This window comes from Anas acuta, chromosome 14 (assembly GCF_963932015.1).
Source record: "Anas acuta chromosome 14, bAnaAcu1.1, whole genome shotgun sequence".
Lineage (NCBI taxonomy): Eukaryota > Metazoa > Chordata > Aves > Anseriformes > Anatidae > Anas > Anas acuta.
Genome location: NC_088992.1, coordinates 8,025,792 through 8,048,719, shown reverse-complemented (window position 1 = coordinate 8,048,719; position 22,928 = coordinate 8,025,792). Strand labels below are relative to the sequence as shown.

Sequence of the window (22,928 nt, the reverse complement as noted above, 5' to 3'; positions counted from 1 at the left end):
TCCTGCAAAATTTAACAGTAGTATATTTCTAACTATTTCTCCTTCTCCAATGATAGAGATCCTACTGAGTATCCAGCTGATTTCTAACAAGAGCTCAATGTAGAAAAAGTTTGTCAGTCTATTATGGATCTAAACAAGATATCATTGGAGATCTGCATTTATCTCTTTGATAAGAAAATAGACCCTATTATATCTCAAATTCTGCACCTTGTAGTATTGGAATCATCATTTCTTTTTATTTCAAATGGCTTAATTGAATACATTTTGAACATAACCTGAGATGCAATAATTTTTATGTAATTTGAAGTATCAATTTTCTCACCTTTCTTTCTGTCTACTGTTCAGTTTTACCCAGCTTAAGTAATAAAATCTTTTAGTGTTTTACATTTTTCAATAGTAAGAACAAACAACAAAAAAACACACCCTTGTTGCGTGGGTGTGATGGTCCAAAATATAAAAATGCTCATGTCTTAGTGTTGTCTAGAAACTGAGCTATACTGGGTTGTTTTATATACCTATATTCTCTGCTGAAGGTGTAGTGTAAGATCCCAACGCTAGTTATTAAAGCGTGCTGTGGTTCTGATAGTTAAGTCCGTTAGAATTAAGTGCTGTCTTTTCTTTTAAATTAAACTTGGGTTGTTTGAGTACGTTTAAGTTCAAGCTTTAGTCTTAAAAAAAAAAATACATTTGATTGGACAGCAAATGTACTGATTCTAAGTAAAACCGTCAGCTGTTTGCAAGCTCTGTGTGGAGGTCTTGATTACTGGAATAGAAGAAGAATAAATGATATCTGTAAGTGTTGAGTAAAGATGTTCAGGGTACTCAGTGGCTGAAAAGGTGGGTTCCTTTACTGCTTCTTCCTTTTAAAAGAAGCTTTTATTTGTACACTGAGCATGGAAAAGAAAGAGTAAAGCTATCATGCATTTCATGCTTGTCTTTCAATATTTTGGTACTCTGCTTTTATCTGTTTGTGTGTCTCAATGTATAAATGTTTGTTTTACCTCCAAACACACAGGTTAGCCTAGAATGAAATATCATGTGTTAAATAACTGTTACAAAGCTGGCATGCCCCATTTCTGAAAAGCTGCTTATTTGTAGCAAGGGTTGATTGTACTTCTTGTGCCTCTCTGGCAGGACCCAGCAGTATCACAGAATCACAGAATTGAAGGGGTTGGAAGGGATGTTATCAGTATCAGTATTCTGATGTGCTGTGTCGTGCATTAAAGTTGTGTGGCTGTCATAAACAAAAGTCTTTGATTCTGCGTTCCTGCCACTTAATGATTGGCATTACATGCTGTGCCTTGCTGTAATAATGTTGATTCAGCACTATGGGAGCTTTCAGTTTGCTTTGAAAACCTGTGAGCTTTATGTTTGCAGGGGAGGGAGGCTTGAGAGTGATTCAGAAAACACTACGGGCATTTATTTGCTGTTACCTTTAGTATTTTTTTTAATCTTAATGCCTTACACAGGTGAAAGATATGATCCTGAGCCCAAGTCAAAGTGGGATGAAGAATGGGATAAAAAACCTGCGTTTCCATTCAGTGATAAGTTAGGTGAGCTAAGCGACAAAATTGGAAGCACGATCGATGATACCATCAGCAAGTTCCGAAGGAAAGATAGAGAGGACTCTCCAGAAAGGTGCAGGTACTAGAGTCATTTTAACATGGATTTATTCTGTGAAATTGTTATTATAAAGCTCCTTGACACTGCTGATTATTAGTTACAATCTGCTGCCATTCTTCATGTGGAAACGTGTGTGGGGTCAATACTTGCTTCTCTTAGGAAGCTCTTGCTGGCCTCTGGGAATCACATAGCTCTGTTGATAGTTAACTGCTGTTGGCTGCCTTCCATTATAGCCCCTAGCTTAGATGCCTGCTGGCAAAGCAGGGAATTTGGCTGAAGTTTCTTAATCTTTTGCTTGTCTCAGCATTTCAGTGGTCTTCCTTGAGTCAGTATACCTGAAGCTGTCGTTTAATGTTACAGTTACTCTGAATGCTGAAGTGCTAAAGGAGGAGATGATGATAGTAATAGTAATTTGCTTAGATCTGTCTTGACATCATGCATCTTCCCTTAGCCATCTCAGGAAGAACAGACTGCAGGTGACTTACTTGAAAAACATTTAAAAAATAAATTAAAAAAAATTAGAACCTTCTTAAGAAACTTGTATTTTACATATGGCCTCTAAACATTTTAAAGTAAGAAGGAAAACCTACCCTGCTTTGCCTGCAGAAAGAGCTTTAAAAGCATTACTCTTCAACAGGTGCACTGAATTTTATTATCTGGAGTTCAAATTCGAGCTTAAGAGTCTGAAAGCGCTGCAGAGGAAGTGTTTAAGCATATTGAAATAATCCCCTTTGGGAAACATTTTAATTTAAATTTGCAAGGAGAATTTAGAGGTATTTTTAACAGGAATACGTTCAAATTTCTGTGTATTTATATACGCAGACATACATATGTATATGTTACAAAACTTGAGCAATTTTATAGGAAAAGAAAAATAATTACAATGGTAGCATTTCCAAGAAGAAGAAAGTATGGCCTTCTTACCAGGACATTAATAAATATTGAAACTGGTATTCTTTTTCATGCATCTGGGTTCCCTCTTAGAATTCACTATCAACAGACTACAAAGAAGAAGGGATCCGAAGTACACAATTTCACACTTAACCGTGATGTATCACAGTGTACTTTCCTGTCCTTACCTTTGAAATGTGCCATAATGCCTGTACAGCTGACTGGCCACAGTTCACGTAGACAATGTGCAGTAAACTTCTTAATCTTGCTACTTTTGCTTTATTTCTGAATGACTTGTGGAGATATAAAGCCTTTCACCTTCTAGTGTTTCAGACAGTCCTTTCTGCAGTCTCTTCACTAGGAAGGGTGACTGGGTGGTGATACTCGTTCATCTGGCAAATGTGCTGTTGTTATGTTCTGTTGTTTCTAGCTTAATAGCTTTATAAATCATTTTCTTTAGCACTGTAAAACCAATAAAAGTCTTGAAGCACAAAATATGAATCTGACTTGCACATCTTCAGGATGGTTAATGGAATTCAGATGGCACAACCTTTACCTCCAATATACGCACTAGGAATACTTGGCCCAACTTCTGGCTTTCTGACTACTTGCAAAGCTGGCAGTAAGCTGGCAGTTTCCATGGAAGAAAAAATGTTTGAAGTAACTAAGAACTTAACTTGTGATATAGCTGGCTTGAGTTTATAGAAGATTTTGGTGAAATTGCTGTTCACGTAGCTAACTGGAGTGAACTAGTCTGTGTTTTTCTTTGGTTTCTGGAAGTTGCAACGATGCACTTCACTTGTAACTCTTAATTACTTGCTACAGTGCAAGCTATAAGCTTTATTTTTGAGTTAATTCTACAATTTTCAGTTAAAGCACTGTAATTTTACTATTCTGAGCATGGTAAACACTTCAAGGGAACATTAATCTGTAATGTTTGATTGCTGTTAATGTGAAGGTTAAGGAACACTTCAAAACTGTCTCACGAGATCCGTTTTTCAGTGGTACAAGTTGTCACAGAAAACTGAGTATTGTAATGTTTGGCCTGCATTCTGGCATATATATATATATTTAACTTCTTTTCTCCGAAGCTTTTAGACACTTAGTGTGTCTTAGCAGATACAAAATAAGATCACTAAAGACTCACCCCTTTCCATTCTTACGTTGATCAGACTTTAGTTATCAATCACTTGTCAACCTACAGAATGTGTGCGTGGACCAGGCAGACTCTGCAGTGATGATGAGAATTACATTGCAGCAGGCTGCAATAGACTTGGTTGTGATGTCCTGATTTTAGATGTGTTCAACACATGTCAAAGGCAACATTAATTCTGAAAGCCTTGGAGGAGTATAGATGTTGTGTGCTAACATGAAAATCAGCCTTGTTTGGAGGCTTGTTATTAAATCCTGATGTCATAATTGAAAAATGAGGTTAGTGTCCCATCTTATTTATTTTGCACATAGCATATGTGCAGAAATCCAGAACTGGAACAGCAGTAGCCTGCTGTTGCAAGCTGAGGTTGAAGTGCAGTGGAAGTAGGAGCTTAGAAGATGCTGTTTGAGTTCACTTGTCTGTATAAGGCTGGTTCAAGCAAATTCCAGTAGTCACTAGGTTGGCCTGCAGATATTTTAAAAACGTTGAGCATTTACCTTGGCTAATGATAATGAATAGAGCCATCCCCAGTGGTGAGAAGGAAGTATGCATAGAGGAGTAAGATGCCTCCAGTGTATTCTGAAAAGCACACTATTGTTAACAGAGAACAAAGGCTACCCTCCAGAGTATATTGCAGTTACTGTCATATTCCCACTGACAAAGGGACAGCCTTTCTTAAATTTTGCAGTTTTTGTATTCTAATGCATTATTAAAATATAAAAACCTTCTACTTTCAGCTGTGTTGCTAAGGGAATTACTATTTCAAAATACTTTTCAATATATTTAAGCTTTCTCTACAGCAATTTTCACTGTTGTGTACAAATTTTATCCTGATGATTACAAGCAACATGACTTATTGAAGGAGCAATTGGTTTGCTTGTGAAAGGCTGAATTGTAAGAGTAGAAAACGTAACAGATTAAACAGATATTGCACAGTGACATCTAAAAAGTTTTCACCTGAAATGGTGATGCTCTTATTCTTCTACATTTTGAGAATAAATGTGTGTTTTATGGAAAATGAATAGTATCATTTTAGTGCATAATTCTGTGAACATTTTTTCTATAAACATTCTGAAGAAAATAAAATCCCATTTATCTGGAAGGGGAAATGAGTTTAAATAGGAATGGTGCTCTTGAAATCTGAAAGATAATACCTGTATCTTGTGCGCTGCTTTCTGGCTGTTGGGGTAAGTAATGAGCAGACTTGCCAACTAAACTTTTTGTTGCTGATGTGTTACATAATGTGTGTGGGAGTTCCTGTCAGAAGGTAATTAAGAGTGCTGGATTTAAGCCGTGATTTCCTCTTAACCTCTGCTGTGGACTTGCAGTTAAGATTTAGCAAAATATCTGCTTCTCTTATGTACTATAGGTGCAGTGCTATATGCTCTAAGATGTGTTACGTAAGGATAAGACATTAGCTTTCTCAAATGTAGGAAGTATCATTTTATTTTGTTCATTATGAGCCATCACTACAAGGAATTGCAGTAATCAGAACTCTTGTGGCTTAAGCCAAGTGTCTGCTTAAGGGAAATTCATTGTGAATGATATTTTATCACTTGTATTTTTCTAGTGACAGTGATGAGGAAAAATCACGAAGAGGTAAATCTCCCAAAGCTGAATTTAAAGATGAAGAGGAGACTGTGACAACCAAACATATTCATATTACACAGGCTACCACGACCATACACAAACGTACAGCAAATCCTTCAAAAACCATTGACCTGGGAGCGGCAGCGCATTATACAGGGGATAAAGCAAGTCCAGAACAGAATGTTGCGTCTCATACTGCACAGCCTACGGCAAAGGTGAGATGACAGAGTGAAATAAAATATGACTTTGGAAACTATTCTTCTAAACGCTGAGACAACTTAGTTTAGAAATTGAATTTTTTGTTACATAGCGTTCAAGGGAACCGTTCTATCAAAAATAGGCACGTGGGGTTTTCAAAGGCGGTGAAACCAGCTGTTTAGTATTTGATCTGTAATTTAGCTAGGTTTCAGAGACTGGCTTCAGAGACAAACCTCTCATCTCTACAAAGCACTCATCTTAAATGACTTTGTGTTTTGATTTTTAGTCTGTTTCAAAATCAACCAACAACATCGCAAACAGCTGCACTTTGAACTGTGTATCTCATGCAGTATTTTAAAATTACATACCTTTTAGGTTATTCTCTAAGTTACTGTAGGTAGTACAACTAACATTTTCACAAGGTCATACCAAATTGCTTGTGTGAGCACAGTTGCCTTGTTTTCTGAACTGGCGTGAACTTGAGCTGTCTGCTCAGCATGTCTTAATGTCAGCTCTGACTCAGTAGCTTTCACAGGAAGTTCTGCTATGTTATGCTTACGTTTATCAAACAGGGCCCTGGTTTTCCTCGTATAGGTAACACAGCAGAGCTTAAGGGAACCCTTGGTCACATGGAATATTTTGTTCTACTTTTAATTTCCTCACTCTTTATGAGGAGTGATTGATTGTTAATCATTGTGAAACAGAAAAAATGCAACTCTTCTTCCTCTGACTTGCTTTTTAATGTCAGTCGATGTAAAAAGAGCTCTGCAAATGTCAATATTTCACTCTGCTGCTGTTTTTGTAAAGGCAGATATCTTATTTTTGAACAAATGATGGTTCTGTCCAGTTCCTTTTTTTGATTCTTCATATGACAGAAATGAATTTGCAGTTCAAAAGGCAAGAACCTCTAAAGGATGCACTAACCATTTTTTTTGTTTAAAAAGAATTGGGGGTTCAAAAGATTAACTGTGTGATTTCTTCTTCAGGCTTCTGTACCCTCTGGCAGCAAGTCATCTAATGACCTGGTTGATCTGTTGTTTGATGGAGTGAGCCAGCCAGCCTCAACAGGTTAGTGCATTTTTTTGTTGTCTTAATGTATATTCTGATGCACCAGTTTTGATGATAAACTTGTATGATGTTCTACAGATAAAGTGGAATAGATAAGCTGATAAAGTAATACTCAAAAATTTAGAGCTGCCTAGAACCTTTTGCAGCAAAGTATTGTAAATGTTATTGCATGGGATTAATAAAGTTAGCAGGACAAAGATTAACTACCAGACCAGTCAGAAGCTGTTTGTAATGCAATTAATTATAATTAACTCTAAAAGCAAGTGCAATCAATTCGCATTTAAGCGTTTCTCATAGTGCAATTCAAAGTCTGGACAGCTAGAAATGGATGAAATAGCTACATAAAGGTAAACCTGTTCATTGTAAAGGACGTCCCTTCAGACTCTTAAGTGTGCAGTTGAATTTAAGTCCGTTAATGCTCATGGGGACTTACTCTTACACTCTCAAATTGCAGTTTCTTTTTCAGAGTATGCTAAATATCAGTGCATTGTATACAGGATTGAAACAGGGATTTGGGAGTTTGGTAATTTTGCTTATTACAAGTCTGCCAAGTTTTAGGTTTTTATTGTGCTTTCAGGTTCTTTTAATACTAAGTTTTGATTGCAACTAGCATGGAAGAGAAAAGGGACTTCCATACATTTATGGCCTAACAGTTAGAAGAGTAAACAGTGAAGAGAATTTTTATTTAAAGATCACTTTGAATAGAGAATTAAATGCTCACGTGTTTTTATATATATAGAAACCTTTTGTATAACTTTTCTCCATTGTAAAGAAGCAAATTGTTATTAGAAATGGGATCATAGTCATATTTGTGGAAGTCTGTGTATGTATGTCTTGTGCACCACAGATAGTCAGCTCCACCTTCATTTTAAAGAAGCTGTAAAATTTTGTGAGACTTTGTTCTAAAAAGTGGGAGTCTAGTGGCTTGGGGTCCCATATGGCAAGGTGGCTGCATTTACACATGTATAAAGTCTACTTTTTACTTAATTCTATTTAAAATTTAATGGGTATACATGTACTATGCCACACTAGATCATCTTATAATAAAATATTTTTTTTCTGAGTAAATTCAGCATTATGGGCGGCACCATATGCAACAATTCCTTTCAGCACTAGGATACCGAAATGATACCTCTGCAGGAATGTAGTAGAATATAAAATGCATCAAAATTCTGTTAGAGGGGAGCGAAATAGTCACTGCAATTTCTGGGTAATCTCACCCTCAGAGATCTGTCTTAATCTTTTCTATTTCTTGTAGTTTTGAAACTATTTACTTTCCCAAAAATAAGTGTACAAAATTGTGTTCTGATTTTATATAAATACAAGTTTATATTTATGCAATATAAAATTGACATTACAGAAATATTAAAAATATTTTATAATAATTCCTGATGGTTTAAAAATACTATTCATGCTTCTTTTCTGCGCAAAAGCTACAAATTTAAGGAGCAATGTATTTTGTTTTATTTAGTTAACTTTATATACAGAGGTGTTTATGTACTTAGGATTTACTACAATTTGGTGAAATTTTAAGATCCAGGATCACAACCACTACCCCTCATCAATACTTGAAACTTCAATACCCAGAGTTTAAGGTCTTTGTTCTCTTGATTATAAAAAGAGATGGGAGCCCTTTTGGTTTTACTGTTTTTATACATAAGTCTGTATCTTTATATGTGTATATACAAGTTGTGTTAAGAATAGACGTTTTTCAGTTCAAATTGAGCCTCTCTGTGTTTCAAGCCAGAGGTAAAGTGCTTTGACATTACAGCATATTTGAATCTTTCATCAGTTTGGTTCTCCGTAGCAAGCCCTTCCTTTGCCTTTTTGATTTTTTTTCTTTTTTTTTTTTCCCAAAGCAGCATTTAGAAATGGTGTTGAGAAGAGGCGTATTACCAGCTGGCCCTGCTAAATAACCTCTCTTCTGACCTGGGAAGGCAGATGGAAAGGGTTCATTTATAGTGACAGATCTCGCATGGGAATCTTTGAGGATAGCTCATGTTGAGAAGATTAGCACTGTCCTTCACGTGCAGGTCACTTGTTATGACCACTGTTCCTTGCAGCACAGGGTGTGGGAACATTCCCAGTGTCAAGCAAGACACAGGGAAAGGGTCACACACAGCCTTTGATCTGTCCTGTGAAGGAGTTGGCAGGGAAGTCATGTGAATTCAGGGAACTCAGAATTTGCTTATCTTTGTATTTTTAGGTGCAGAGATGTGGAAGAAAGTTGGTGAAGCTTGGGGGTTTACAGGTTACTGAAGGAACACAATTTGTACATAAGGGGAGATGTCATGAAGGAGGAATCTGAGGAGTTGTAGAATGTGTGAATAGACCTGCTGGAAGTAATTTTTTGGTGTTACTGGAGACTAGGTTCTTTAATCTTAGCCGGTGATACCTTTTTTTTTGTCCCGAGTTGATGCATTCAGCTTAAGCTTTTCTGTCTTCCTCTGGAAGTCAGTTTCATTTGAAAACATGCAATAGAGGTGGAGAAAAAATTGACTTGGCTGAGAATGTTAAGGTGTTATTTTGGGTTTGAACCTACTTGTTTTTAAAATGAAATTAATCACTAGATGTTTTGACAAACAACCAAGGGGATAGTAAGTGTAGCATGAGAGCTTGTTTCTGCTTTAAGATGTGGTCCGATCTAACTTGATTGTGGTATCTCTGCTCATAAACCTTCAAACCATTACTGTGTCCATCTCAGAGTTCAGAACATGTGATGGAAAAATTACTTGAAAACGTTCATTGAGGTAGACAAAGCTGTGTGTTCATCAGAGCACATTTTTAGCTTGATATTTCACTGGCTCATCCTCCCCTTTTCATTCATAATTTGCATTCAGTATAAAACTTCTGTATTAACGTATGAAAGGTGCTTATTACATCACTTCAGAACTGTTGAAGAAATTTCTTAACTTTGGAATCTTCTCCCTTTTGAAAAGGTGGTGAGATGGTTTTAGTAGCGCTGTATTTCTGAAAATGTAAAGAGACTGTCCTTGCATTCCCTTCTCTTGTTCTATACCATATGCTGCAGGAAGAGATACTTCCCCTTGGAAGAGCAGTTGCCTTCCTAGCAATGTCTACAGTAAAATAACATTAAAAAGAAATACAAGTATGCATGTATTAGAAAGTGAATGGTTCCTTTTATTACTGCTAGCCATTTATTAAAAAGGAGATGGTTCTAGTTTAATTAACCCAGTTGAGAGTAGCAGATGGGGCAGAATGTCTTGCAGCGATAAGACAATTCAGAAATGGCACCAGATGTTGGAAGCTGTCCCTGGTGGTGTTTGAGTGCAGCACAGATGTTCCAGTCCCACCTGGCTAGTTTCTAAGCACTGCAGGCTAAGCAGCTGTGATGTAACCTATATAATGTACGCATAACACTAAAAGCAAAATAATTGAACTGCTGCAGCTTCTTCTAAGGGTAGGACTGTTTGGAGGTGAAATCTTTGAGGACAAACAAATAAGGTCAATTTTTTAGCTTTCTCGGGTCTGTGGAGTAGCTAGTTAAAAGCAATAGTGAGGATAATTGACAGATCTGTTGTAAAATATTTCTCATGTATTTAAAGGAAAAAAGCTTTCTAGTATATGATTCTTAAATCTTCTGTTTCTATATATTGGCTGTGGTTTTTTTGTGAAAAAACATGCTACGTTCAAAAATTGTTAATTTATTTGCTGTGTACAGATGTCTGGTAGGAAAACTTAATGTTCATGCTGTAGAAAGGATGCAAAGATCTTAAAAAAATAAAAAAGGCAATCACAAACACAAGCCACGTCCTTGAGATTCCAATTCAAGATTACTGTAAAATCATTCATGCTTTAAGTAATATAAAAAATAAATATAAGATGATATTTAATTTTTCATAGTAAGCATAATAAATTAACTCTTCTTACGATGAGAATGTTTGGCTTTTATATAAAAAAAAACTTCCAAAGTTTTATTTTCACAAACTGTCAGACTAGCAGCATCCCTTGTTAGGAGAACCCTTTCTAACCTTTTTATTCTTTTTAAATTTATTTTTAGAGATATCAAGAACTCGGATCTTAAGAAAACAAAACTGCAAAATCTGCAGTGTAGTTGGAAATAATCCAGTTTATTGTTGCTCAGGCTTGTATAAATATAGTATGGTGAAGAACAGGAAAACCATTGTGGACTTATGGAGCAGAATCAATAAATCCATCCTGCTAAATACAGGACAGCTTTTCTTCATAAATTCTGCATGCATTTATTGCAATGATTCTTTGTAGAGGCCTTTAACGGCATTTGGCTTCCTTCTGTCTCTAGGTGGATCAACTGACCCATTTGGAGGATTTGCTGATTTTAGTTCAGCTGCTGCTACAGCAAGTTTCCCATCATCGCAAGGTAGGATTAATTTACAGATTAAAATGCTGTTTAAGGTCAGAGAGAGGGGAAGAGATGCCACGTGCCGTTTATTGAATGTCATTTCTCTTTCCAAGGCAAACTCTGTTTAACTGGACACAAGCGTTGATGTTGAGTAAGGAAGAGATCTGTTGTCTAGCACAGCACTAAGCACTTGTCTCATGGGCCTAAAACTCTTTATCAACTCTATTTCAGAAAAATGTGTTAGGGGTTCCAAATACATCCTTGTTTACTTAAAAGCACATAATAAAACTTAGTTGCAAAATTAGATTTGGAGTTTTGCTCTAACTGAAACAAAATGTGACTAAGTAAAACCTGAAACAAACAAGTGTGGGTCTAAATGCTGGCTGAAGAGTGCTCACTAAACATCATAGAGCCCAGCACACCCCACTTCTGTAATAGTAGGCAGAGCTGTCCTAACTGGCATTCTACAGTGATGAATGCTTCGATATGACAGTATCTGTGTTTCCAAAACGACTGGAAAATTGGCTGTAGTCATAGGACTATTCAGATTATTAATCATCATAGTCTTCCCAGTGCTTTGTGTGAGATTATTCAACTATTTGCAATAAAAAGCAGTCATTTTTCTAATACTTCAACTAACAGTTTGCAAGCTTTTCAGATACAGGTAGGTAATTAAGGAAAGAACCTACTAGCTGCTCATGGCGGGGGGGCAAGGACTTGGATGAGGTGCTTGATAGTCTTGCTTTGCTCGATTGTGGTAATGCTGACTGTGAACTGAGAAGTACACAGAAGGGTCTTACACTGTTTTTTATAGTTTCTAAATACATACAGAGTTCAGATTGGTCTTAAGAACTTTCAAGACAGGCAGAACAGTAAATTAAATGGGTAAGTTGAACAAAAACAAAAGACAATCGCATTCAATGGAAAATAGGAGCTCACTTGTGCTAGAAAAATGGGATACCCTCAGCTCCCATCTGTCTCCTAAGATTAAAAAAAAAAAAAGTGTGCATCCCTAAACAATTACAAACTTAATTATGTTGGCCTTGTCAGATTGCATAATGAGGGAAGGCTGCAACAAGCTATTTTCAGTCTCCAATGGTGTCTTGGTTACTACTGGAAAACCTAGTACATTGGAGGGGAATTCTGTCAAGGTGCTCCGTACACACCATATAATGTCATTGACTGATGCCTATATGCATTTGTGGGATGAAGCTGACTAACACTTTTATCTTGGCTAAGTAACAATTTATTTTCATTTCCCTTTTAAGAGAAACCTATTAAAAAAAAAAAGTGTGGATCTTGCTGAAGTCTAAGGTGAACAAGTCCCTACCAATCAGAAGAGCAAGGTTTTTAGTAACGCTCACTAGGACAGCACTCAGTTTTGCCCTTGCCTGGCTGTATGGCCTGCACTTCAGAGTTTTCCTGTGCCCAGGCAGCTGGCTTGGTGCAGCCATTTTGCATGCAAACAGACAAGTTACTAGGTACACACAGCCACTGTTTGAAAAACAACACGCACAGAATTTCTCTTAAAGCTGGACTGGAAAAAATAAATGCTAAAAAGCCACCTAAAGCAATCAACTTCTTTTTGATCAAGTGTTTTTGGAGCCTCCAGTGCTACCCAGGCAGAAGAGTGCTGCAAATGAACACAGAGGAAAGGAAGCTGGCTATTTTTTGTGAAGTTAACTTGGACAGTGTTGGTGTTTTGTAGTGGGGTGATCTCAGTGAGAATGCAGGAATACATCTAGAATGTGGAAAGATCAGCAGATCTACCTGAGAGACAGCTTTTAGTCAGCATGTTTATAGTTCGTCATTTTTTTTACATGCTATGTTAAGAAAATGTACTGGACATGTATTAATAATATACCTTTAATTTACTTATCAGGAAAGAACTGCTATAATTTTTTCACAGGCTTTCTCACTCAAAACCAAGTTGTTTTGCAAACACAAAGCCGCCTACTATGCAAATAATTTGTGTGTTAATACAGCCTAAATTGATACAATCCTTTATCTGCATTAACATGATTAATCTATTCCAATCACCATTATGCAAGGGACAAGGAGTCCTGTAAAATGATTAATCATTCCTGAACAGCGTAAGCCCCTGTAGAAATCTTTTCCTTTTTGATTAATCATCTTTGAAGTTCTACTGAAGGGGCAAAGCCATATACGTTTTATCCCCACTTCCATTATTGGTGCTCAGTGCACAGGTCTGAACGTAGATAAGTAAATGCTGAGTGTGCTTCTTCTAGGAGGAATATTTAAAGTAGATTTTAATTTTTAATATGCAATACTAATTGAAATATTCTAATATAGCCCATGTTTGTGAGGGAGATCAAAGCAAATGTTCTAGCATGGCCCTAAGCTAATGAATATGAGTCCACTTGTGCAATGATATTGTTGGCAATACTTAGATTTTGTGAACGGTTTCACTCTCCTACTATTTTTAAATTCTAATGTATTGATGAAGATAAAGATGATTAAGGGCTAAACATTGATGGCCTTTCACATTGCATGTAATTTATTGCTGTTATGTTTTGAGTAGGTAGAGCGCAGTTGCAGAAAATTGCTTTGGGTGGCCATTATAGAGCTGGGCATTGTTTAGGTTAGGCAGTGGAAGCTGACACTAGATTCATCTGCTCCAGCTTTACGTGCTCAAATTTTTATTAGCTCATCTAAAGAAATTCAGAGGATGATTTACTGTTCATTAGAACTCGAAGTTCACTTCACATGGCAATGACATTGCTTGTGACTTAGCTCAAGTACCACAAGAATATCAGTGACATAATCAAAAAGCTGACCTGTACAATGGCCCAAACTTGGAACAAGATTCATGATGTAGGAATGAGAGCAGCTTAAATGGCATTGCTTTATTTTTAGCATCTCCTGTGGATGCTGTTTTAATCTCTTATTCCCCTATCGCTGCTCTGAAGTAATTCTTTTCTTTTTAATTTAAAAAAGCATTTTTAAGGGAGATAACATCTACTCCCATTTGACTCAAAGGTTATGAAATATTCTCAGTTCGCTGGTTTGTGTCTATGGACGTGTGTGATCCTGAAATCAGAACCTGTGTGATTGTGTATAAACAACTTATACTGTTAGACACTTCATATCTCTCTGCATCTTACTCTGAATTGCTGTCTTTTTTATTAAAACACTTGTTTGCAAAAACCCTGACATACTGAAATGAAACAGAGTAGTGATGACCTATGTGTTCAACAAAACTTCTGCTGAGAGATGTATTAGATCCAAAATTGAATTCAATTTCTTCTTTAAATCAAGGGACACCTTGAAAACTTGATGTGTTTTGCATGAACACTTCATGGGATGGGACTATCACCTCAAATAAGAATTCCCTGGTAACTTGCTTTCAAAGCTTTTATTCCCTTTAACGTTTTTTTACATGAAGAGTTACTGATTTTATATAATGAACTCTGAAACAATTGGTTTTGTGTTTTTATCATAATGGAATTTGCTTCATCAAGTGGCTCGTTCCTGACAGCGGCTCTCTCAGCAAATACCAGGGCTCCAAGCTAAGAAGGTGATAAATTTCATCAAGTTCTAGGTTTGGTTTTGCCTGTTGCCTACACTCTCCTCTGAAGTTATCTTTCTTTCAAATTTTGTCTAAAGAAAACCTGTCCCTACTTGTTTCATATCTACAGGTGACATGTTATCAAATGTCCTTCTTTCTGTATATGGGTGTTTTCATATTTCCTTTGCTACCTTGTTAAAATTATTGGAATATTCATGAGAGGGAATGATGTCCAGATGGAGGTTCTACCTGCAGATGTTAATCTGGACAGACACAGATCAGCTCTCATTTGTTTCAGTTCATGGAATATGGGACTTGTTTAGTGCCTTTCTCTAAGCCTTCTACCTTTTATTCTGTCTTCTCTTGCAATGTTCCCTTCAGGTACAGCAACAAGTGGAAATGGAGACTTTGGTGACTGGAGTGCCTTCAACCAAGCTTCTCCTTGTCCTAGTGCTTCATCTGGAGAGCTCTTCAGCAACGTGGCACAGCAGCCAGCTATAGAGCTCTTCAGTAGCTCACAGCCAGCTTCTGGCCAGGCTCCAACTGCTTCAAATTCTGCAGATCTTTTTGATTTGATGGGCCCCTCTCAGACAACTATGACCTCTTCGCAAAGTATGAATTTCTCTATGATGAGCTCCAATGCCGTAGGCATCGGTTTACCCATGTCGAGGTCACAGGTATGCAGCTGTTTGTACAATTTCCTAATCTTTTGCTTTCTCCTTAATGTTTTGTCTGAAAATGATAGAGGGGTCTCCTGAAAAGAAAATATAATAGAAATTCTAGAAAAGTTCTTGAAAAGCCTCTTTTTATGTGCCAGTCCTCTCTGATACATTGCTGTATTAAGTGTTGCTGTTTTTCTGAGGAAGAAGGTTGATGTTTTAAACTTTAAAGCCGAAAGCCATCATCCAGTGAATGTTACAGGTTTCTAGTCTGAAAGGGATGGAAGTGAGGACTAGCCAGTTGTCTCAAAATCCAGAGTTGACTGCTTACATGGAGAGTCACAGATTTTTTGGAAACCATATCAGGCTGATTTGGTATTAGGAGTTAAACATCAGTATGTCTGAGTTGAGCACTTGACTCCAGATGATCAATGTCATGCTAAATAGGGGTTAGGAGATCTTGATACTATTTTAACCCACTCTAATGGTGTAAGAGCAAATGGCAGCACTGCTTTGGAAGAGCTGAAGTTCACATCTAAAAACAAAGCAATTTCAGTGTCTCCTTGTCTTCTGTGGAAAAATAAATACTTGTTGTTTAGTCCTGAAGCCTATTAGTAAATTGTTTCAGTGTATCCCAACAACTCCTCCTTTTCTAGCCCCTGCAGAGCGTGAACACTTTGATGCCGAAGCCTAATCCTCTTTATAATGCAAGCACAGAGATGGTCCAGAAGAACGCAAGCAAAACTCTACCTTCAACTTGGTCAGATCCCAGTGTAAATATCAGTTTGGACAATTTAGTACCTGGGATGCAGCCTTCCAAACCCCAGCAGCCATCACTTAATACCATGATGCAGCAACAAAGTGAGTTATTGTTGATGCACTGTTTTGCTTTGCACACTGAGCTCTCTAGGGATTTAGTAAGCTGTCCTTGAGATGGAGTATTCTGCTAATTATTTTCCTACGTTGTCATAATTGTTTCTTAAACTACTGTGATGCTTCTGACACAAAAATGGTATTTTCTAAACAGAGCCTGACAAGCTAGGAGGCTGGTAACTGCTTGTCTTTACTGTAGAGTTTACACTGTTGGCATATCTTGATTTCAGGCGTCCTTATTTCTGGAAGTTCTCTAGAATATGCGTAGTAGCATGTGTTGCTATCAAATGCTATTTAAAATTTGTTTTTAAATGTTTTCTGAGTCCTCACATAGAAACAAATGAAATAGCTACATTTTGGGCCATCATATCATATTCACAGCAGTGATTGCATAAGTTACTTAAAATAAATAGGACCGTCAAACAGAATCTGATTTATTATTTTTGCATCCTTTTTCTCCTTTTGCAGATATGCAACAACCTATGAATGTCATGACTCAAAACTTTGCAGCTGTGAACCTCAATCCTCAACCTAACATGATGCCTGTACGACCCCAGACAAGCCCACTGATGGGAGGGTCTGTTCCTATGGGGATTGGAATGCAGAGTGTGATGTCAGGTACGATGGGGATGACCTCCATGGGACCCACGCCTATGATGAACCAGGGAATGATGGGAATAAACATGAACATGGGATTGCCAGCTACAGGAATGGGTTTGACGGGCACAATAGGAATGGGAGTACCCAATATCTCTATGACCTCTATGACTACTGGGACTGTTCAACCCAAGCAAGATGCCTTTGCAAATTTTGCCAATTTTAGCAAATAAAGATTGTAAAAATAAATAAATTAAAAATAAATGGGCAGACTGAATGAAGGATTTTTAGCTGCACAAATATAGCTGGGGAAGGGATGGAAAACACTGATCAATACTACTTTTTTTTTTTTTTTTTTCTTTATCAGTTAAAGTATCTACATAAAGAACCAAAAGCTATTTTCTAAATGTTGAAATAACTAGTGTTCAAATTCTGGAGAGATGAAAGGTTCTTCTAAGGAATGTATTAGATGATTTTGCAAAATAATTTGTATTGAGACCATCAAAGCCTTTCCTAGGTAGAAGAACCAATTTTAACTTTGGGACTTGATGGAAGACTGGAATGGGGGTTGGGTAAAAATGTTTGAATCTAATTTTATACTTTTCTTTTTTCTTGAAGAGCTTGTCTTTCTTTTCCCCCTCTCCCTGATCGCTTTGTCATAATTGGATCATTCCTTTTACTACCACTCTGAGTCCACAATTGAAGTCACTCAAGTACTATAATCAGTTTTTTATAAGAATATATATTTTTGTCCAAAAAATGGCTTACATATGTGATTATGGCTAATTCAAAGGGACCTGGAATGTATATATACTTTTGCTAATGTTCCAGTCGCACTGCTATATTACCCAAATTTTTATGGTAAACATCATCTCTCAGCAATTTGGTGACCAATAGATTTTTGGGGCTTTACTTGCCTCTGTTATAACTGATATCCAGTGCAGGTCTGGGAGAAGATTTATCTGAGACTGCTGGAAGGTTTCCTTTTACAAAACTCCAGAAAATGCACTTTCTTGCGGTTTTTACAGTGGCAGTTAGCATCCTTTTTACCACCATTATCCCTATGGAGCCACTGGTTTACAGTGTCAGCAGCAGTCTGAAAGCAAAAATGTTTATTTTTTTGCGTCTTTACAAAAATAACAAGGCAGATGACACCGTGTTATGTAAATCTATAACCCGACCTAATCCAACAGCATTGAATCTTAGCTTTCATACAACCCTTGGTGATTCTTTTGTGTAAATATGGCATTTAGCAGCTGTGGAATCCAATAGAGGAGTAAAATATATATATTAATAAAGGAAACCTGTAGCAGTCAAAGATTTTACTGACTTACTGAAAACAAAAGAATGAATTAAGATTTTGGGGGGGTTTTGTTTTTCCTTCTGTAATTCTGCATCTAAGTTCACATGAATCATGATTCTAGAATCTGGAATACAAAGACATCGTTATATTCACAAATTGGGAATATTGGTAAGAATAAGCACTATACTGTAGGTATGAAATTTATTGCCTCCCTTTTCTTATGTTGGATTTTTTTATTATTAAATTGATAAAACTTTGTTTTCATTGTATTCATAATGTTCTGTTATACATAACATTAAAATGTTCATTAAAATCAATGTTGGGCTGCTTTGCCTTTCATTCCATTTGACGTTTATGAGAGCATTTGGGAAAAAAAATAATTATAATTTGGGCAAAGTAATTTTTATAAATAATTTAAAATTGTTTAATGACTTCTTATCTGAAGCCTTTCCTATCTGGCTCTACTGTTAGGAATTAAAAATGAAGCAGGCAAGATATCCTGACCCGCTCCAGCCTTGCTAATGCTCCATCTACAACATTTCTAATTAGGCAGAAATTCATGTACTTCAGCTAAGTGGTAATGAAAAGTGATTCATTTGCTGAATAAGAGATGAGAGTGAGTGTAATTAGCTGACTGCGGTTTTTAATCTTTCAACAATTCAATGTGTTTAAATTAGTTTCAAAGAATAGGAGCTTTCAAGTGTTGTTACATCAAAGTAATCAAGGCAGGCTTTAACGGCTGAGTAGGAGAGATCGCTCTGGTTCCTGTGCTGAAACCTTTAAACTTCTCTGGAAGAACCATCTTCAAAACCTCTCATTCTAACAGATGGGAAGATTCAAACTGGTTTGATATATGCAAAACTGTGGTGGGAAGAAAGCTAGTTCTGGAGAGTAGGTGGGTGGCAAGGAAAATTAAGCCTATAGTTAGTGTTGCTTAAGGGGTGCAATGTTTGAATAGTATTTAGCAGATTTTCAGGTGAGTTGGGTGAGCCCATTCATTATACTGTCCTTTAAGTTAAGTTTAGCTGGTTAAACAGTTGGCTTTGAGTTTAGAAATTATCTCTGTTTAGGTTGCTCACTTCTCTTCAGAGGAACCAGTGATTATCTTCTAATCAAGGAATTAATTATAATGAAACATTTGTCAGGGATTAGAATAACTCCAGTGGAAAACAGTTGGTCAGTTCAGAGTGGATTTCTGTGGCTGTCAGAGATACCTTAGTTAATGGAATATGGGCTTAGGGACCAGCTGTAGTACTGAACTGATTCCCTGCCCTAAGCATTCGTTGTTCTTCTTACGGGTCAGTATCCTAATCATCAAAGCAGTGTGAAAAAAGTTCCTCATCCATCTTGATTGCCTTCAGGTGGATGGGAAGGAAGCCCTTTAAACCCAAATAAATATCAGAGAAGATAATGCAGAAATATCTCTTTAGAAAATAAATCAGGTGCATCCCTATGCGATGTGTACCTGCAGTGAGGAGAGCCTTTTGCATGGGAGCTTCACTCTGTTCTCCCCCGGTTAGAATAAAGGACATAGAGATAGGTAGTAGAGCTTAGCAGGATATGGTTTATGTCCTTAAACAAAAACTAAATATCAAATGGATTGTGATTGTTCAGCAAACAATATTGAGCGTGATTAAGATGGATATTATAAAATGTTTCAGTATTTCAGGTATGAGCAAAATAATTTCAATTCTTAATGTTATCTTTTCAGGTGAAAATACAAATGAGCTACTGCGTGAATGGTGACAGATCACCCATTCATCAACTCCTCCCCAGTATGACTTGAATATAGCCTAAATCATGCTGTTACGTTAGTATAACTCCTTCTTCATTTTTTTTAAAGCCAGGTCCAGCTGTAACTGTGAACATGGCAGCAGCCTAGGTGTGGCTGTGGTACACAGCGCATGACCACATCGTGCGCTCCGTATGGGTGTTTGGCTTTCTCCCAGGGTCCTGGGCAAAAATCTAACTTTCTTGCTCTGTCCCCCCAGACTATTCAGAAGTTGAACTCCACGTGTTCTAAAATATGTGCGCTCATGCTATGATAGTGCCCAAAGTGCTCAAGATTTAAGAACAGATTGAAGGCAGCATCGGAAGTCCTGTGACCACTGCCAGCATAGCTGCATGGCCTTCTTGCACCAAGCTGCAAAGCAGCAACCTGTCAGCGGAGCTTGGTGCTTACAGGGAGTAAGCGGAGGGAACTGACTGGTAGTAAGAGGTGAATTTTAGAAACTACAGAATGCAGAGGTGGTAAACTCATTAAAAGTTCAGTTAAGATTTGGTAAAAGATGTCTGTGGTTAGGGTCATCAGAATCCATCTCCTGTGAGTGTTTTTGGAATCCTCTTTAAAAAAAAATCAATCCTGATATGTGATATGTACAAAGGAGTAATAAACTCCAGCACAGGTGCAGGTTCAGCGATGACTAGAGCATCCACTATGTTCTACAAAAGAAATTATATTCAAAACAGCTAAACAAGGGTATTTATAGCAGCATCTGTTTCAGCTATATCTGTCAGCTAAGAACAGTCTGACACTGCTTCAGGGAGGTGGGGGAGGGATTTATCAATGAAGTGTTTACATAATGCAGGCAGGCATTGTATACTCAAGGTGATACCAACTCTAACAGGATAACAAATATCTAAAGACACTTTTATTCTCCGAGGCCTTTGCTCCAGGAGTCGCTCTACAAAATTGCCTCTGCGTTCCTTTGTGCATAACTGTAAACACTTTTATAGCATGTGACGTTTTATAGTATCTTCATTTGGTTCTGCTTAAACCTTTTAATGGAGATGTAATTTTTTTCCTCCCCTCCCACCCACCCAGTGTTCTTCAAAGCCATCACTGACTAAAATTCAGAATTGTTTCAGGCAAACCCATTGGGTTTGACTGCACACTGAAAATCTGTAAGTAAAATATTTAATTTAACTGGAAGGGAAACTTTTTTTCGGTTAGTACTCAGAAATGTCAGCACGCTGAAAAATGACTTATTGTACAGCTCTGGGTACTTGCTGACAGATTTGACTGGCAAAAAGAATGAGAGAATTGGAAACTAAATAGTGAATACCTGTCTGCTTCCAATTATTCCACCCAGGAGCTCTGCCCACAGCAGAGGAACGGGAGTTGCCCTCTTTTTCCTATTAGTGGTAACTGCAGCATGGCTCCTTCGTGGGGACAAAGCATCTCTGTGCTGCCTGCTCCTCGGAGGCTGTAGCTGTCCGATGAGATGGAGCAAGCAGCTGTGCAGCTTCTTCACATCAGCCAGAAACACAGAACCCCTGTGAACCTTTTTCCCCAAAGCACTTGGATTTGGAGCTGACCAAACATTTTAAACAGCTCAGTGGGAGAATAGCTTCGTGGAGATCTTGGTGGGGAGAATGGGTATTGTTTTAGCGGCACTCCTAAGACCTGCCTTTTTGGAGCTGCGTTTAGAGCCACAGGGAAGAAATAGAAACACTAAGTTGCAAAGAAAGTGAGGTGAACACTGTTAATGTTGTGAGACTGAAAAGGGTGGCCTGTGGAATTTGGAAGTCAATCTGTACGGCTTGTTCAGCGATACGGTTCCGATTTTACCTAGCCGGGTGCTGCAGGAGTTTGCTTCTCTCTGAGTAAAACAGCCTTTAAAAACTGAAATGTCTCTCTTTTTTGATGTGATTCTAGATCCTGTAGTCAAATCAGGGAGGACAAGCAGTATGAAATTCTGCTGAATGTGGAAAATGTAAAGGCACAAAATTTACATGGCATAATCCATGTCTCTCTGTTTAAGTAAGTGTTCCATGTGTATGGCGCAGTTCATCTCTGTTTTTCAAAAATACCTTTGCTTGTCACAAATTTACAGATTTTTTTTTATCACGTGCCATAAGGTACTGGTTCAGTAATTAACTGGTTCTTTAATAGAGCTGCAATTACTTTGTTTCATGAGAAGGAAAAAAAGAATGCATTCCAAGACAGAGCTACTTTCGACATCTGGGAACCTCCTAACAGCTGGCTATCTAATGAATATGCATCTGCTTAAGAGGCTGTAGTCCATTAATAAACCAATAGATATAAAACAGAAACAATCTTTGTCAGCTTCAAATGAGATTGGATGCAATGTGCTGTGAAGTGTCACTGTCGCGTTGAATCGAGCCGGGGAGGTTAACAGTTGCTCTTTGGTACCAGCAGCTTCATGGCAGAGGAGAGGGCTGCAGCCTCGTGGTGAGAAGGCTGAAATCACAAAGCTTTGTGGCTGCTTTCTGCTGCCTTTTGTGTTCCTATTTCTCTGGGTACCAGCTGAGTCTGAGGCACTGTTGACCACTTACCAATTACTCTTTTGGTTTGACAAAGGTGGATGTGTTTTTTTTTTTTGCTACAGAAATGATTTGATAGGCACAGGAATGAGCATGTGAACAACTGACTGGGGAGAAGTTACATGAATGTGATAAAAATGCACCTATTTGACTGAGAACTGGGGCTTGTAAGGGAACTAAGACTACCCTGTGAGCTGCGTTGTACAAAAGGACTGGTGTAGGGTGAAATAAACACTTAAAAACAGTGACAGTGACCTCACTCGACTGTATAAATGTCTGAACCCTGAAGGGTTGTATCTGCACTTGTTCCGAGATGTTGTCCCAAACTGTAGCAACATTTGGTATCTTTATTTTTGTGTTAGTCTGCACCTTCATTTCCTGGGGGAGCTCCCATAATATGTGAGGTTGATTTAGCGTTACTTTAAGCATCCATGTCCTTTCTGAACAGACATAATCCAGTCCTGGCTGGTCTAGTATTGTCGTCTTTTCAAAGGGTAACCACACTGAACAGGAGCCTCCTGAGCAATAGTTATTTTTGATGCAAAATGTTAATGAGGTGGAGTTCTCCTTAGAGAAAAGTTACAATTTCATCTTCAGCCATGGTACCAGTAGGAGTGACTGTCAACTGTTAAATTATCAGTCCGCGGGCTCCCTGGGACAGAGGTGAGTGTATCTTTTTTATTTGGGGTGCTGGGGGACTGAGGTAGTTTCCTTGTTTAGAAAAATGTTGAGGTAATGTTGAGTGTTCCACTGCCTGCTGAAATGGAGAAGCCAAGGAGCTTGGGCTGGTTTTGTCCAGGGTGGTTGCAGATTGT

General features: G+C 37.7%; 1 protein-coding gene across 2 annotated transcripts in view; it reads left to right on the top strand.

Annotated features, from left to right (window-relative positions):
• The window catches only part of CLINT1 (clathrin interactor 1), a 48,421-nt gene extending 30,278 nt beyond the window's left edge, over positions 1-18,143 (top strand). For both annotated transcript variants that reach the window (XM_068697973.1, XM_068697974.1), the window contains exons 6-12: positions 1,470-1,644; positions 5,238-5,472; positions 6,442-6,523; positions 10,806-10,883; positions 14,776-15,071; positions 15,710-15,914; positions 16,395-18,143. In XM_068697973.1, coding sequence (XP_068554074.1) covers positions 1,470-1,644; positions 5,238-5,472; positions 6,442-6,523; positions 10,806-10,883; positions 14,776-15,071; positions 15,710-15,914; positions 16,395-16,756 — 1,433 coding nt within the window. In that variant the 3' untranslated portion in view covers positions 16,757-18,143. The remainder of the gene's footprint in view (positions 1-1,469; positions 1,645-5,237; positions 5,473-6,441; positions 6,524-10,805; positions 10,884-14,775; positions 15,072-15,709; positions 15,915-16,394) is intronic.
• Positions 18,144-22,928: the final 4,785 nt, after the last annotated feature.